The 16,906-nt window shown below is 36.5% G+C and overlaps 1 protein-coding gene across 1 annotated transcript in view; it reads right to left on the bottom strand.

Moving 5' to 3' along the window:
• LOC142435632 (gamma-taxilin-like) overlaps positions 1-16,906 on the bottom strand; it is a 57,799-nt gene that overhangs the window by 14,225 nt on the left and 26,668 nt on the right. Inside the window, exon 5 of the mRNA XM_075539852.1 lies at positions 5,942-6,061. Coding sequence (XP_075395967.1) covers positions 5,942-6,061 — 120 coding nt within the window. The remainder of the gene's footprint in view (positions 1-5,941; positions 6,062-16,906) is intronic.

The following is a 16,906-nucleotide window of genomic DNA, read 5'->3' as shown; positions in this document are numbered from 1 at the left end:
AAAGAAAATTTTAACTTGCAGTGGTGAGGAAAAAAACTGGGAACGTTGTTTTGTTGTTGGTCGTGGTGGTTTTTTATTTCCTATTGTAATAACAATATACCTGCTCATTCTTTGAGCCTAGTAAGTGCTGTCCTGTGAGAATTTTACTGGGAAATCATCACTTATTCTATCTATTGCTCTTATTTTGCATTTCCCCTTTCTGTGTTTCCCAAACTCAAATAACATTTTGCAGAAACAAAATTTAGTTCTGCTATGACCACCCCTGCCTCCAAAATAAAATACTGCTATTTTGATGGAGTATAATTTGAAAGTTAGACAGGAAAACATCAATTTTAAAGGTCTTTAAGCCTAGCAAGAGGATATATTGAGAAACAACAGCTTGACATTTTGATAATTTTTTACTTACCTTTGTAATTAAGTTACATATAGCAAGCAATAGTGAGATTCAATTTCTAGGAGTAAAAAGTTTACATAAGCCTTGGAAGGTTCTTAAGCCAGTCAGCAAGCACGTACATGTCCTACCAACCTACATACACCCATGGTTATATAGACAGATGTGTGTGAGAGTACACAAGAGCTTAAGTAAAAAACTACTATAATAAAGAGACCTTTATAGATATTTTGTTAAGGTTTTTTTATGATTTTATAACAACACATTTTGACTTCACGTGTGTATCCAACACAGTTACATCATGAACTTAAATGCATAACTGTTTACTGTACAATTTTTCTACAATGGTTAAGGTTTTTTTAAAGGTGAATCTTGTATTTTGATATATTCTTCATCTGGGCCTATGTACTTGTCAATTCTTCTAAAACTTCCTTCAATAGCTCTATGTTTTCCAATTTACATTATGTTGAAATGACATTTTGGAATTTTCACGGAACACAAATCAGGTTCCTATCACAAGTTCTTTGAGAGTTTTGAGAATACAGTAACTCGAAAAGAACAAGACCAATGCTGGGTGGATGGAGTAAAGATTCCCCATTACATTTATGTTGGGCAGTCCTTGTTTCTCTTGAAGATTGAGTGGATGCATTGTCAAGTTAAAAAAAACTCATAAGGAAAATATTCTTTGTTTTCAATTTCCTTTAATATTCTTCAGAAGACCCCATAATCACTCTATCAAGATTGTTGTGAGGTGCTGTAAAAATCTGTTCCAGTGGATGGCAATTCTACCTACAACAAATGTAACATTGCGTTGTCACAACTATACCTATGCCTCAGCCCATTCTGCTATAACTTCTGAGTTGATATTTTTACTTTGAATTTAATATGCCCCAAAAGTCCCTGCAGAAACTAGTTTTGATTAGATAATTGTTTTCTGTATTATATCAATTAATTCTAAGATTTACCTGTTTACTTATAATTTGTTCTATGAAGTTGTCATTAGTTTCAATCTTGCTAAAAGACTAGAATGTAGTTTGTTGATGTTGTTTACATTGATCCTGTTCTGACTCACAGTAACCCAATGTCCAAAAGAATTAAACACTGCCTGGTCCTATGCCATCTTCATAACTGTTGTTATGTTTAAGTCCATTGACACAGTCACTGTGAAGAAGGTCTTCACTGCTTCCCTCCTTACCAAGCACCATGTCTTTCTTCAAGGAATGGTCTCTACTAACAGCATTCCTAAAGTAGGTCAGACTAAATCTCATCATTTCCTCTATGAAGCACTCTAGCTGTACTTCTTCCAAGACAGAATGATTTATACTTTTAACAATCTATGGCACTTTCAATATTCTTCTCCAGCACCACAATTCAAATGTATCCACTATTCTTTGTCTTCTTTATTCAATGTCCAACTTTCACATGCATAAGTGGGAAAGGAAAATACCATGGCTTGGGACAGGCTCCCCTTAGTCCTCAAATGTTGATTTTTAACACTCTTAAGGTTTTGTGCAGCAGATTACCTAGCGCAACTCATGTTTTGCTCTCGTTACTGCTGCTTCCATAATCATTGATTGCAAACCTAAGCTAGACACATTGCTGGCGAACTTCAACTTTTTCTACATTTATTATGATATCGCTTCAGTTGTGCTGAGTGTGGTCTTTTCATTGAATCCCAAATCATAATGAATTGAGACCCAATTCTCTTCATCATCAGTAGTCCTTCAGGTCCTCCTCACAGAAAGCACACCCGCACCTGTGTCACCTGCATCTTCATAAACTTTCTTCTGCATAGTTAATAAATGTTTTTCCAAACCAGACACTGCACTCTTCTTCATATAATCCAATCCAAATTCGCTAATTATTTCTTCAGCATACAGATTGAGTAAACATCTTTCCGGTATTATCTGATTAGAATAATCTGATATCAGTAATGATATCTATCACTTGCTTCCCATCTTTTCTAGATCCAGTCTAAACCTCTCTGTCAATGTACTGCTGCAAGTGCTACTGAATGAACCTAAGCATAATTTTTCATGGAGGTTCTTTTAATGATATTTTTCTATAATGTGAGCATTCTGTTGGTCCAGTTTGCTTTGAAATGGGTACAAACTGGGGTTGCTTCCAGTCAGTTGATCCAAATTTCTTGGCAAAGGCAAGTGATTCCAGTGCTTCATTGACTTACTGCAAAATTTTGATCAATATTCTATCAATTTCTGGAGCCGTTTTTGGTTAATGCTTACCATGCAACCTGAACCATTTCTGCAGTATCATTGGTTTTTGTTCTTATGCTTCTTCCTGAAATGCTGGAATATTGACTAGTTCTTTTTCGTATAGTTACTGTGTATTCTTCCATCTTCTTTGGATCTTTACTGCAACATTCAATATTTTCTTCACAGAATCTTTAAATATTGCAAGTTGTGTATTGATTTTTTTCTTGAGTTTTTAAGATATGCAGAGCATGTTCCTTCTTAGTTTTCTAATTCTAAGCATTTATCATTTCACTATATTTTAATGTCTTCACAAGCTGCCCTTTGTTCAGCTCTTTGACTTCATCCTTTCTTCCATGTGTCTTAGTTACTCTAGGATTAAAACCAAGTTTCAGAGTTCCTTCTGACATCAATTTGGATCTTTTCTTTCATGTCTTTGTGGTGACTTTTTGCTTTCTTTGTCAGTTATGGTATTGATGTCCTCCCACAGCTCTTTGGGTCTTCTCTGTCATTAGCATTCAATGCATCAAATCTGTTATTGAGATGTCACCAAAGTCATTTGGGTGAGACTCAAAGTCTTCTTTTGGTATTTGTGAACTTTAAGAATTTTTCAACATCAACCTGAACAAACAACCATCTAGTCAGCTCCATCCTTTTCTCACAGATTTCTATAGGTTCCATCAGGAGAAGTATATAGTTGCCTTTTGCCTTTTTGAAAACAATGTATTTATGATGTTGGTTTTGCAAAATTCTACCACTCAATTTATGGCTCCACTTCTATCACAAAGGCCATATTTTCCAACTACCGTCCCCTTCCTTCCTATTCCCACTTTTACATTCCAATCACCACTATTTATTAAAATATCTTGACTGCATGTTTGGTCAATTTCAGACTGAAAAAGTTAGTAAGATTCTTTCGTTTCATCACCACCAGCTTTCCTGGTTGAGGACACATTTGCATAAAAGTTGTATTGACTTGATTTCCATGAATGAGGATAGATATAATCCTACCGCACACAAGATTTAATGTCAAGATAGATCTTGAAATAATCTTTTGACAATGAATATAACATTGAATCTGTTATTCCCAGCATAGTAAACTGAAAGATTTGCTGATTCCAAGTGACTAATCTGATTCTATTTCAACTCACTAATGTCTAGAGTGTCAGTTTGTATGGATTCCATTTCATTTTTCACAATTTCCAGATTTCTTTAATTCATTCTATGTATACTCCAAGTTTTTATTGTTAATTAATGTTTGATGCTGTTTCTACTGATTTGGGGTCCTGCCCTATCAGCAAATGAAGGTCTGGAAGATTTTGCTTCCAAAGCTTTATTCCATCCATGTCATTATATTGACTCTACTTTTATTTTTTCTGAATTTTAGAATATTTTATTCTTCCCGGTTCTCATTGTTGCTTGTGAAATTATTATTTTTTAACTGTCAGAGACATAAATAACAAAACTGTCTCCAACTTCAACAACATTTACATGTATAATTCAGTGCCATTGAATTTACATGTATAATTCAGTGCCATTGAAAACCACCTCCAACAACATTTACATGTATTATTCAGTGCCATTGAATACAATCTTTGTATTGTACAATCATGATTAATATCATTTTACAATTACTCTACCATCATTAATATAAACTCAATGCCTCCTAGGCAAAAACTATTCCTACTGCACCTAGGTAACCATGTGTTGGTTGTTTCCTTTATTTTTTGTAGTTTTATTTTTTTTCTTTTTAAAATCATTTTATTGGGGGTTCATACAATTCTTATCACAATCCATACATAGATCCATTGTGTCAAGCACATATGTACATTTGTTGCCATCATCATTCTCAAAACATTTGCCTTCTGAGCCCTTAATGTTGGCTGCTCATTGACTCTATTTTCAGAAGGTGTCTTCTCTTCAATCATATTTTGAGTATCTTCTAGTCTAAGGTTCTCATATTTTGGCCCTCTCAATGGCAGTGTTCTGCTTCTTTACATGAGCTTTTCAGAAACTGACACTGTATTTATTATGTCCATAAGATTTTCAGTGGATAGCCTATTCCTGCTTTGTAGTCTGTCCTTAAATCTGGAAGCTCTACTGAAACCTTTCACCTTAGGTAAACTGCTGGTATTTTAAATACTGATGACATAGCTTCCAGCATTGTATAAACACACATGCCACTGACAGACAAGTAATGGGATGGCTCTTTGATAAGATGACCCCTTGATAAAGATAAGCTTTTTGAACTTAACTGATCTTTGTACTTTGATCTTTGTCACTCACTGGGTCACAAACCTGCCAAAGTGAAGATTTTCATTTAAAACTGACTGCAAAACTTGTGAGGATCCCAATTTCAATAGGTAAAGAAGCTATAGTAATTGGTTTTGTCCCATCAATTTCTGTATGCCAGCTAAAATTTATTTCCTCTTTTCTTGAGGTTGATGGATCTTGTCTCTCTTGGATCATCTTTGAAGCCTCCTCAACTGTTTTAAAACTGATTTTGTGTTGGCAGCATTCCTACAAACTTGTAAAGGGTCAAAGATTTGGGATGATATCCAGTTGAGTTTTATTAAAAATCAGAGACAGCCTTAATTTCACCATCTTTTTCCAATGGCACAATAAGTATAGTTTCTTTTTGAAGGAATTTAATGACACTGTGACTTGCTGAGAAAATTTGTAGCCATTAGCCATTTAAACACATATGTATGAATAATTATGTGCATGTATGAACTGGAATTCCAGTTGTAGTACTTTTCTATATACCCTCCAATATATGCATACATGTGAATAAATTTACATTTTGAGTTGAAAACACCAATTATTTCTCCAGTGGGGCATTTTCAGTTTTCTGTGAAAATCCCAGTACTTAAAAACTTATCTCTAAATGCTACATTAATAAGAAGGTGAGACGTCCAAATCTTGCTCACCCCAAATTCTAAGCTACTTGAAAGATATTTCAGGAAGTATAGTTAACATTATGCAATTCTAATGTGTTCAGTTTCTGAAATTAAAAAGAATCTAATCCTATAGGTCACATAATTGGCACAATTCTTTTATCTTGTGAAAAGTGAAATAATAATTTAAGCATCAAATGAGCGCAAGTCTTTCCATTAACTTGATCCAATATATTCCGAACATTGTTTATATAAAAAGATATAAACTTATTCTGAATTTTAAATATATACATACACATATATATCTCCTCACCCTGTTACCCCTCTTTCAAAAAAAATTAATCAAATATATGCCTCGGTAATACAACGGATGGAGAATAAGAGATTTTTAAATATCTGGTTTAAAAAATTTGGCAATAATTTATATTTTTAACTCAACTTACAAAATCTCTCTCTTTCTGATGTCTTTCCTCAATTTCTTTTAGGAGCTGCCTTGTTTGTTGAAGTTTAGCATCCACAAGTTTTTGTTCCAGATCCTTATGTTTGAACACTTTATCAACATGCTGTGGGAAAAGAGGGAAGATGTCACATTTTGAAGATTAATATACAACTGACCTGAGTCAGGGACATTTCAATCACTTCAGATGCATGTGAAAACTGGACAATGCATATGATTAGAGAACTTATGTCTTTGAATTATGGTAGCAGACTGCTTTTCATAAGAACAAACAAATCTTTTTAGGAAGAAATTCAGTGAGACAGCTACTGTGATGTAAGGATTTTTATATTTATCTCGCCTACCTTGGGCATACTATCAAGAGAGACTAATCCCTGGAGAAGTATATCATGCATGGAAATGCAGAGCATCAGCAAAAGGGAGAACACCTTTAAAGAGGAGACTGACACAGTAGTTACAACACTGGGCTCAAACAATAATTGGGGAGTTAGGAATCAGAAAGATGATACCTAATAAAACAACAGACTCTCAGCAAAAGATGGCAAAATTAGAAATGCTTGCATGTCTAGCCGCCTTCAATCACATGGGACTTAGTGGAAATTATGGAAATGCATAATGGAAGTGAAGCATAATGGACTTTTAAGAAGTGTTGGTGTCAGAACTTCATATGGAACATAATTTGGCTCTCTGAAAACTATTAGGAATCAAACCATACACATGTATATAAGAACGAAATGTATGAGAACATCCTCACCCTAGTGATACAAGGTAGAACAGCTTTGGGTTATCCTTAATGCTCCTTAGAAGGAAGAATGGTAAGACTTTATCCCATGTACTTGGCACATGTTATGAGGAGACACAAGTCTGTGTAGAGGGGCAGCACAAAAGCTGTTAATGAGCCATGACAATAGTTTTGAGGATTAGATAGATGTGTTTGTTCTTCTGATAGTCGACAGTACTCAGAATATTCTTCACCTTTTCCTAATTCAACTGTACCATTCATCTTCTATGAGTTTTATTCTATGTTAACCTTTCATGTGTATATAACAGTGAATAAAAATAACATATCTTGGGCCAGGGACATCTTGATCTTCAAAGTGAGCTTTCTAATTGTGATTTGGCCTTACACTGAAAATAAAACTTGAAATATATCAAGCTAAGGACATGGCAATGTAACTATTAAACCCAATCACTAAACACCTTGTTTCTGGATTTATTTCCTCCAATAAATACCCCCAAGTTGGGCTGCAATTTGCATGGTCATCAGTTCCAAGCCACCAGAAGCTCTGCAGGATCCGACAGGGCTTTCTAAACCTATAAGCAGTTATGGTCTCAGAAACCCCTAGGAGTAACTGAATCACTGGCAGTGAGGTTAGTTTTGCTAAATACCTCCAAATTTCTCAGACGAGTGTGGCATGTTAACGATAGCCAGATTTTAATCATGACTCATATAGGCCTTGCAGAACTATAAACAAATGCAATTGCTAAGGGTCTGGCACATATTAAAAATATTTAGTAACTGGCTCACTATTTTCTCACAGAAATAAGTCAGAATCATTTATGTATAAATGTCATAAGACCATCTCTTCTCAAATGTAGAAATAATAACTCTTCTAGTTACAAAATCCTATGTGAAAGAAATATGCTACATGACAAAGTGATCTAACTAATTATGATGGAGAACAAAAGTATATCTATCTGCAAATAATTTGAGTACAAAAGACTTGTATCTTTGTATTCTTCCTGTCCTAAAATCTGTAATAAGTAAAAAATAATGAAACATAAACTTTCCAATATTAAACATCAGTAGTAAGACCAGCTGAAATCTTATACTACAAAATAAGCAAAAACTTCTTTAAAAATCATACCTTATGGCGGAAGGGCCTTGGGCCTCCACTCAAGCACTCCCTCAATGCATGAATACTTTCTTTTATTAAATTGGAACTCTATGATGCTCACTCTCCAGACACAGCTGCTGAAGCCAAAGTGGGTGAACAAGTAAATGTGGTGAATAAAGCTGATGGTGCCCGGCTATCAAAAGAGATAGTGACTGGGGTCTTAAAGGCTTGAAGATAAACAAGCGGCCATCTAGCTCAGAAGCAAAAAAGCCCAGATGGAAGCACACCAGCCAGTGCGATCACGAGGTGCCAAAGGGACCAGGTATAAGGCATCATGCAAAAAAAAAAAAAAAAGAATGTGTGTGTGTGTATACCACATTGAATGAAGGTGGAAGTGCAGAGTGGAGACCCAAGGCCCAAGTGTCGGCCACTGGAGATCTCCTCACAGAGGGTGTTAGGAGAGGAGATGGGTCAGTCAGGGTGCGAGGTAGTTCCGACGAAGAGCACAGCTTTCCCCCAGATCCTGGATGCTTCCTCCCCCCAACTACCATGATCCGAATTCTACCTTGCAGGGCTGGATAGGGCAGAGGTTGTACACTGGTACATATGAGGGCTGGAGGTACAGGGAATCCAGGGTGGATGATACCTTCAGAACCAAGGGTGTGAGGGGCGATGCTGGGAGAGTGTAGGGTGAGTGGCTTGGAAAGGGGGAACTGATTACAGGGATCCACATGTGACCTCCTCCCTGGGAAAGGGACGGCAGAGAAGGGGGGGAAGGGAGACTCCGGATAGAGCAAGATATGACAAAATAACGATGTATGAATTACAAAGGGCACATGAGGGAGGGGGGAGCGGGGAGAGAGGGGAAAAAAAAGAGGACCTGATGCAAAGGCCTTAAGTGGAGAGTAAATGCTTTGAGAATGATTGGGGCGGGGAATGTATGGATGTGCTTTATACAATTGATGTATGTATATGTATGGATTGTGATAAGAGTTGTATGAGTCCCTAATGAAATGTAAAAAAAGAAAAGGGAAAAAAATCATACCTTAATCAAAATGTATAATAAAAAATAATATACTGTACAGTTAACAGCCTCCATGAATTATGCCCTTTTGCTATGAAATCAGAAGAATTAGATGGTGCCCATTGATCATGACTATTTCAATTAAAAACTCACATAAGAATTGTAATGAAAAGGGGAAAAATTCAGAACAGAATTTGAAAACCTATGACATTCAGGCTTTCTGGAGCCAAGAAAGCTAGATGAACACAACTCTACTGCCATTTAATAATCTTTAAATTGAAAACCCAAACACCCCAATATTCTTAAAAAGTCACACAATAGTTTAGAAAAGGGTTTTGGCCTGGCATGTATTGTTCCTTTAAGACTTATCTACATAAGATCAAATCAACATCAACTTTTGAAAACTTCCATGAGTTTATGTTACTCAACATGAAACAACCAGGGAATGTACGTGAGAATATTTGTATAGCTTTAAAAATGTAATTAAAGCCACTGGATGTTTGCTGTTAGGTGTCATCAAGTCAGGTCCAACTCATAGGGACACTGTGCCCAACAGAATGAGGTACTGCACAGGCCTGTTACATCCTCACAATTGTTCCTATGCCTGAGCCCACTAATGCAGTCACTTTGTCAATTCATCTTGTTGAGGGCCTTCCTCTTTTCTATTGCCCTTCCACTTTACACTGATGTGTACATTTAAATACCATTGAACTAATTTGTCTAAAACTGCACATATCATAGACAGCAACAGCAAACATTTTTTATAAAATAATATTTATGTAAAAATCTTTTTGAAAAGACTGACCAAAAAAAGTAATTACTGTATATACTCATGTATAAGCCGAATTTTTCAGCACAAAAAAAATGTGCTGAAAAACTGGGGTTTGGCTTATACACGGGTCAGTGGTACCCCAGCGAGGTGTAACATCTTGCTGGGGCTCCATGAGGTAACAGGACAAGTCCCCGTTATCTCGCGGGTGCTTGCCATTTCTCAGTTGTTTGTTCAAAGCCCAGCTGACACTGCAGGACGTTGAATGTTTCTTTACTCACATTTAACCAATCAGAACCATCCTATGACGTGGATGGCTCCAATTTGCAGAAACACCTGTGGTGATTCACTTATGGCAGCAATGAATTGGTAGGATGTGTCTGTACCTGCGCTCGATCTCTCCCCTATGGTCTCTGTGTTAATTCACATCCTGCATCCCCTGCCCACACGGACTCCCCTCAACCCCTCCTGGCTAACACGTTGCAAGGGAGGGGGGCATTACCATGAAAAGTTCTTTTTCAAAGTCTTTTTTAATCCTATTAGAAATAGATACTCTTGGACCCAAACAAAAACGCCAGTCATATGAAACTGGTTGCAAAATGAAGGTTGTGTAAAGAGAAGAGAGAAATAACAGTATTGCAAGTAGGGTATTCTGTGTTAATGAAAAGCAAGTGAGGGACTGGCAGAAAATGAAGGCTGACTTGGAACAGATTCCAAAAGCTGAAAATGCTCATCATGGTTTAATGTCTCTTTCTCGGGCTCCAGAGAGTGAATTTCATAAACGTAACACGTATGGGAATCCACATACATGCTCTACAAAGGGCAAATAATGAAAAATAAAAAGCACCAGGCATTGCAAAATTTGCTGCGTCAGCAGGATGGTGTACCCACTTCATGAATAGGTTTGGCCTACTATGTTTGAGATCAAGAATGACGATTTCCCAGAAATTGCCACAGGACCTTGAAGAAAAAAATTATGTCATTCTAGTCATTTATTATAAAACAAAGAAGGATTTGTAATTTTGACCTGGCAGATATTGGGAATATGGATGAAGCTGCCATGTCTTTTGATCTTCCAAGTAACAGAACTGTAACAAATTTAGGAGAAAAAAAACATTTTTCTCAAAACCACAGGAAATGAAAAAAAACACTTTACAGTTGTTCTATCATGTTTGGCTAATGGAACTAAGCTATGTCCTGTCATTCTTTTTAAAAGAAACACCTTGCCTAAAAAAAGATCAATTTCCCACCAAGAATTCCTGTGTGTGCACATGTTAAAGGCTGGATGGATGAAGACAGAACAAAAGAATGGCTCGAAGAAATTTGGAACCGACGACCTTAAAGAAAAAGCCATCATTACTTGTTTGGGAGATGTTCAGAGCCCACCTATCGAATGACATTTAAAAAACTGGCAAAATCTAATAAAGTTACTTTAGCCATTATTCCAGGTGGACGTACATCTGTACTGCAGCCTCTGGATGTACCTTTGAATATGCCTTTTAAAGACCGTGTGCGAAGGATGTGGCATGAATGGATGTCATCTGGTCAAGCCTAACTAACAAAAGGAAGAAATCTCATGAAGCCTGACATAGAGTTAATAGCAAAGTGGGTTCCAGATGCATGGGAAGACATTCCAGAAGACATGGTGCGACGTGCCTTCCAGAAATATAGTATTAGTGATGCAATGGATGGCAGTGAAGACTGCTTTGTATGAAAATGACAGCAGTGATGGTGATGACGGCGATCTCAGTGAGGACAGCGTCTATGATGATCTCACACTAGCTGAAGCTCTGCATTGGGATACAGATGATGATGAAGTATCCAGTTTTGAAGGATTTTAGCTCTTTACATTTTAGTTTGGTTGCTGACTGAGCTCAGGGAATAGTACTCTTAAGGTATCATTGTTGAGTCCTTATTGTTTTTGTTGAACCTTTTTGCCACTTACTGTGCTGGCTTACTAATACTAAATGACTAGTTCTTTTATTTTTTTATTTAAAATAAATATTTAAATACATTACCCCACTGATATCTCAATTTTTAGTAATTTTATTTTCATTTGTTTTGATTATTGAAACTCACAAATAGTGTCTGCATTTTCCACCCTAGGCTTATACTGGAGTCAATCAGTTTTTCTGGTTTCCCAGGGAATAATTAGGTACCTCGGCTTATTTCGAGTATATGCGGTATTTTAATATTTGCCTGCTACTTAAAAAGTGAAAATTGTAATCCAGGAGATACCAGATTAGTAAAAAGATCCATTCTTAAATGGGACTTTAGGAGATGCATTTGTAGGTAATTTAAAATAGGTACATATTATTCTTAATTTTCATCAGTCAAATGCTTAGAAATAATTCTGGTTTTGACAGGGCAGAGACTTTTACAAGGCTCATTGCACTCTAACTTTAATTTTTTTTCCAATTGCTGACCAAAAGTTGTCTAATTTTTCCCAGTGACCATAGGTTTGTCATCATTTCCATCTATTGTGATGATTTTCCTTTTCTTTGGTGGTTCCCTGTGGAAGCATGGTTACAAGAGGAAGCTATACAACTATAATACACATTCAACACAGTGGTCATGTAGCATATGATCCAGCTTCAAATAATTTCTGACTTTCTCCTCTCTCAAACTTATAAAGTGGTGCTGACAACATGTTTTTAGGAGCTTCGCTAAGTAATGATTATGCTTATTTTGAATCACTGAATTTAATTTGAAATTCAAGACCATTATCTGGGACAATTCATTTTTAGTTTGCAAGTTGACATCCTTAATCTTGAAGACTTATTTTGATAAAGCCCTAAAAATCCATCTTGTGCCTTTCAACAAAGATAATTTATTGTATATTCTGCAGGAGTCTTCAATAAATATTCATACACAAAGACAAGGAAACTTCTTAAAAAGGCTTTTTACAGTAAGACCTCATTTGCCTCTTACTGATTTTAAACAGACACAACCAGAGAAAGTAAAATTTGTACAAGACCTAGGTATTTTATTAGTAATTATTTTTAAAATTTTAAAGGGCAAACTTATTATGTGGTTATGTTTTTTTAAAAAGTAATTACAATGGTACAAGAAGATAGCATAAACAGCTACATGTTCCCTACTCCTCAAAACTAATACAAAACTACTTCAATGTATCATCTCAGGATCTTGTAAACCATTAAAAACTCACAATATTTTACACAAATTAATGCACTCATCAATAGTGTTCATTTTTCCATCTTCAATCGTAATCATACTACCCAGTCAGCCACTTTTAGCAGAGGGCACTTTGGCAGAGACTGTTGTATAGAGGAGCGGTCTTATGCCAGCCAAGTTTAAATCCAAAGAGGGACACTAGTGAGTGAAATAGGGCCATAATTTGGCCAGTGGACTGTGTCTCTGCTTTTTCTACCTATGGTGCCAAGATACAGAAAGTAGCATGTGCAGGCCAATGGACTTCACGTCAACATAAAATACACTGCAGATAAAAGCACCCACATTAATCACGCAGTACTAATTCATGTTAATAAAATATATCAAAGCATGGAGTTGGCTTCTATGGACTGAAAGCAAATCTAGTTTAATGCTATCCTGAAGAATTTTACATTTTCAATGATAGTAAATGAGATTACATAAATTGATGGAATAGGGATACTAGAAATTCTCTCTCTTCTTAAATAATAACACTAGCAAAAGAAAGTGTGTAAGTAAACTTAAATTCTGGGACTTAATCAATTACTACACACAAATGCTGTGTGAAGATGCAAGCTGCTCTTGGGAACAATATATAACTTCCATAAGTTAGTAGGAAAAATATGGGCAAAAGATAAAAACCAAAAAGCAAGTACTAAAATTCCCTAAAACACACAAAAATGCTCACAATACCATTAACTATCAAAGAAATGCAAATTAACACCATTATGAATTACTATTACATAACCACTGGTAAGGCCAAGAAGCCTTGGTGGCAGAATGATTACACATTGGGCTGTTAACCTCATGGTCAATAGTTTGAAACCAACAGCTACTCCTAGGAATAAAGACAGGACTTCTGTTCTCATAAAGAGAAACCCAATGGAGGAGTTCTATCTGTCCTACCTACAGGGTCTCTATCAGTGGGAACTGACAACATGGAAATGAGTTTTGTTTTAAGAGGAAAGGCAAGGGAACAGCATGGTGTTGCTAGATAACCATTTGACTGATAACTGCAAGGTTTAGGATTCAAAGGCCACCAGGCACCTCATGGAATAAAGATTAGATTACCTGTGTTAAGACTTACAGCCTTTTACAAACACAACATACTGTACCTATAAATCAGGACTGACTCATAGGCCAAATTATAAACAAACAAAACCAGAAAATAACAAGTGAGATGTGAAATAAAGCAATTGGAACTTTCATTCATTACGAGTGGGAATTCAAAACAATATAGTCACAGCCCTTATGTAACTACTCTGATGTATGATACCTAAATAAGTAGGTATGTATCCTAGTGATCTAACAAAAGAGATAGGAATAGAAAAAGGAACATAATATGTCCATCACAACAATATTCACAATAGCAAAATAATGAAACAACATACTCGTTAAATAAGTACATATATACAATAGATACTTAAGCAGAGAATAACAAAAATGTATTTTCAAATCACCACACAACATGGATAAGCTTGGAGAAGATGATGTGGAATAAAATGTTAATTACAAACAAGTTCAATATATATTGTTATGTTCTCAGGTTTATGAAGTGGTAAGAACAAGTAACTATACAGGGATTAATGCTTAGTGATTTGATGTAGGGACCAAAGCAAATGGGCTCTCAGGTTAAATACAGACTGGCTTGCTGGTCTTTTGCTTTTGGAAATAAACCTAGTTCTTTTCAGGTTAAGCTGGGCCTTTGCATTTGAAAGTAGATTGTTGAGATGCAGTTAGATGAAAATTTGGTACCCTATCATTTGATCTCCTCTATGATCCATTTAACTTTGTCCTAGTTTTGAATCTTTTCTGCCTCTTTTTTGATGGAATTTTTAATCTGTTGTACTTTGCTAGTTTATTTTTAAAAATTTATCTGTATATAAAATCCATGATAGGTAAAACTATAGATGCTTATGTAGTTTATTGTGCCAACCTGGCCAATAAACACAAATGGGATTAATTGAAGAGTGGAGAGATAAATGGCTCAGTGAGTCTAGTCTTTCTTGTCTCTTGCTCTTTATTATCAGACCAGTATGCGGCTGCCTAGCTTGTTGTGTTCAATTTGCAAGTTACAACTACCTGTGGGACACCTAACCAGTGGACTGTGTTGCTGTAATCTGAGGTTCCTTCCAAGACCTGCTTCACCACATCCATGGAATTTACATCCTTTGAGGTGGGGACAGTCGGACCCAGTCATCTGGCTGACAGTTGGGTGACCAGCCTTGCTGTTTGCTGTCCTGATAGCCTGAACTACTCTACAGAGGACTTACCGGTGGCCCACAAGATGTGAAGGACTGCCAGTGTCTCACAACTGTCTCATGGGAGTGAGTTGCACTGAGCCATCTGTACTGCTTTATAATTTAATTAACTGTATTTATTATGTTATACATCTATCTATTAATATATATATACATATATTTATTTATTTATTAGCATTCTGGTTTTGTTTCTCTAGAGAGCCCTGTCTGACATAGATACCAACTGGAATAATGGTTCCTTGGAGGTATGGGATGGAAGGTTGGGGTGAAATGGGGAGATAGTAATGAAGAGTTCAAGAATGAAGGAAATGTTCTAAAACTGATGGTGGTGATGATTGTACAACCCTTCTTAATGTGACTGAATTATTGAAATGTGTGTATAATTATATGCCAATAAAACTGCTAAAAAAGATATAAAGAAATGTTAAGCCTGCAATATAGTAGGACCTGAATATTTACAAACAGATAGGTGTGGAAAATAGAACTGGATCATTTTTTGGTAAATATGGAATAATGGTTTCATTTTCAATTATTTGTTTATGTTGTTTACATCATTGTTAAAAGTTTGAACTTTCCTTTTCCTCCAAATTTCTTTTGAGTTTTCAATGTATGTTTAAAATGTTTGGTATAAACTGAATGACAATGATGAGAATCTTCACACACACGAAGAATGTAACCAAGAATGTTGAAATTACAAAGTAGGAACATAATCTGCTATGTCAATCTTCTCCAAAGATTCAAAATAACGTTACTGGGGGAAAAAGTGGGAAAAATATGACCAGCTTGGATTTCTCCTAAGAGAACCACACACACCATAGATCTACCATGCCCCATTCCTCATGGTCTTCTTGGTACTGGATATAGTAACCACTGTTCAGGCCAGGTTTACGATGAGGCTTTGTCCTCCAATAATTTGACGTTAAGTAGGAAGAGATGGGAAAAGACAACCAGAACCTTGATGCTGTGGTATTCTCTTTGTATCATGTACCTCCTAAGTACTACCTTAGAAAAGTTATTTAACAGGTTTCATTATAAGAAAAAGTACTTCTCAAGAGTACAATGGTGAACTATTTTCAATGGCTATGTCCTTTCTCAGGTTATCAGGAAATATCTTGGAAACACTAGTTGCATTTAAAAAAGAACTCCCTTTGACCAAATATGATTTGGGGAAAATTACTAAACACTAGAAGAGGAAGTCAATGAGCTGAAGAACTTATGATAGGCATCAATGATTAATAATAAGCAAAACCTGGAATCACTACGAAGCAGAAGACTCTGCAGCTCTGGGAGAGGGACATACCTGATGAAAGCACACAGGAACAGATGAAGAGGGAGGAGAAGAGAGTGGAGCACAGCCTGGCCCACCAGGCCCTGAGGATGATTACCCAAATTTGAGCAGCCAATCTACAGAGAGGACCACATGGCCAGCCCCACTAGGAGATATGACGTCCCTCACTGACCCATGGCCCTGCAGGGGATAGCACTAGAGACACAGTGTGGGAATTGCGCCCGACCTGATCCCACCACACCGAGGCAACGCGTTGGGGGAGTGCAGAAGAACAGGAAGGGAAAGGAGCAGCAAGGTCCCCAGAAAATGCTGAAAGTGGATTTTGGGGCCAGGGCATGGTGCCCCAACAGACTGGACTGGAAAACATTCCTAAAGGCCAACAAACAATCCTTGATATAACTACAAGCTTTTCTTTCTCATTGTGTTTTGTTTTGTTCTTTCTCAGTGGTTTCTTGTTGTTTTGTTGTATACTGTTGCTTGGTTTTCCTCTGTCTTGTTTTTGTGCATGCTATTATCTTCACGGTCTGTCTAAATAAGATAGGCTGGATAAACTATCTGGAAGAAAAACAATGGGACTGACAGTTCCAGGGGGATATGTGA

The sequence above is a fragment of the Tenrec ecaudatus genome, chromosome Y, assembly GCF_050624435.1.
Source record: "Tenrec ecaudatus isolate mTenEca1 chromosome Y, mTenEca1.hap1, whole genome shotgun sequence".
NCBI lineage: Eukaryota > Metazoa > Chordata > Mammalia > Afrosoricida > Tenrecidae > Tenrec > Tenrec ecaudatus.
This window is presented reverse-complemented; position numbering and strand designations above follow the sequence as displayed.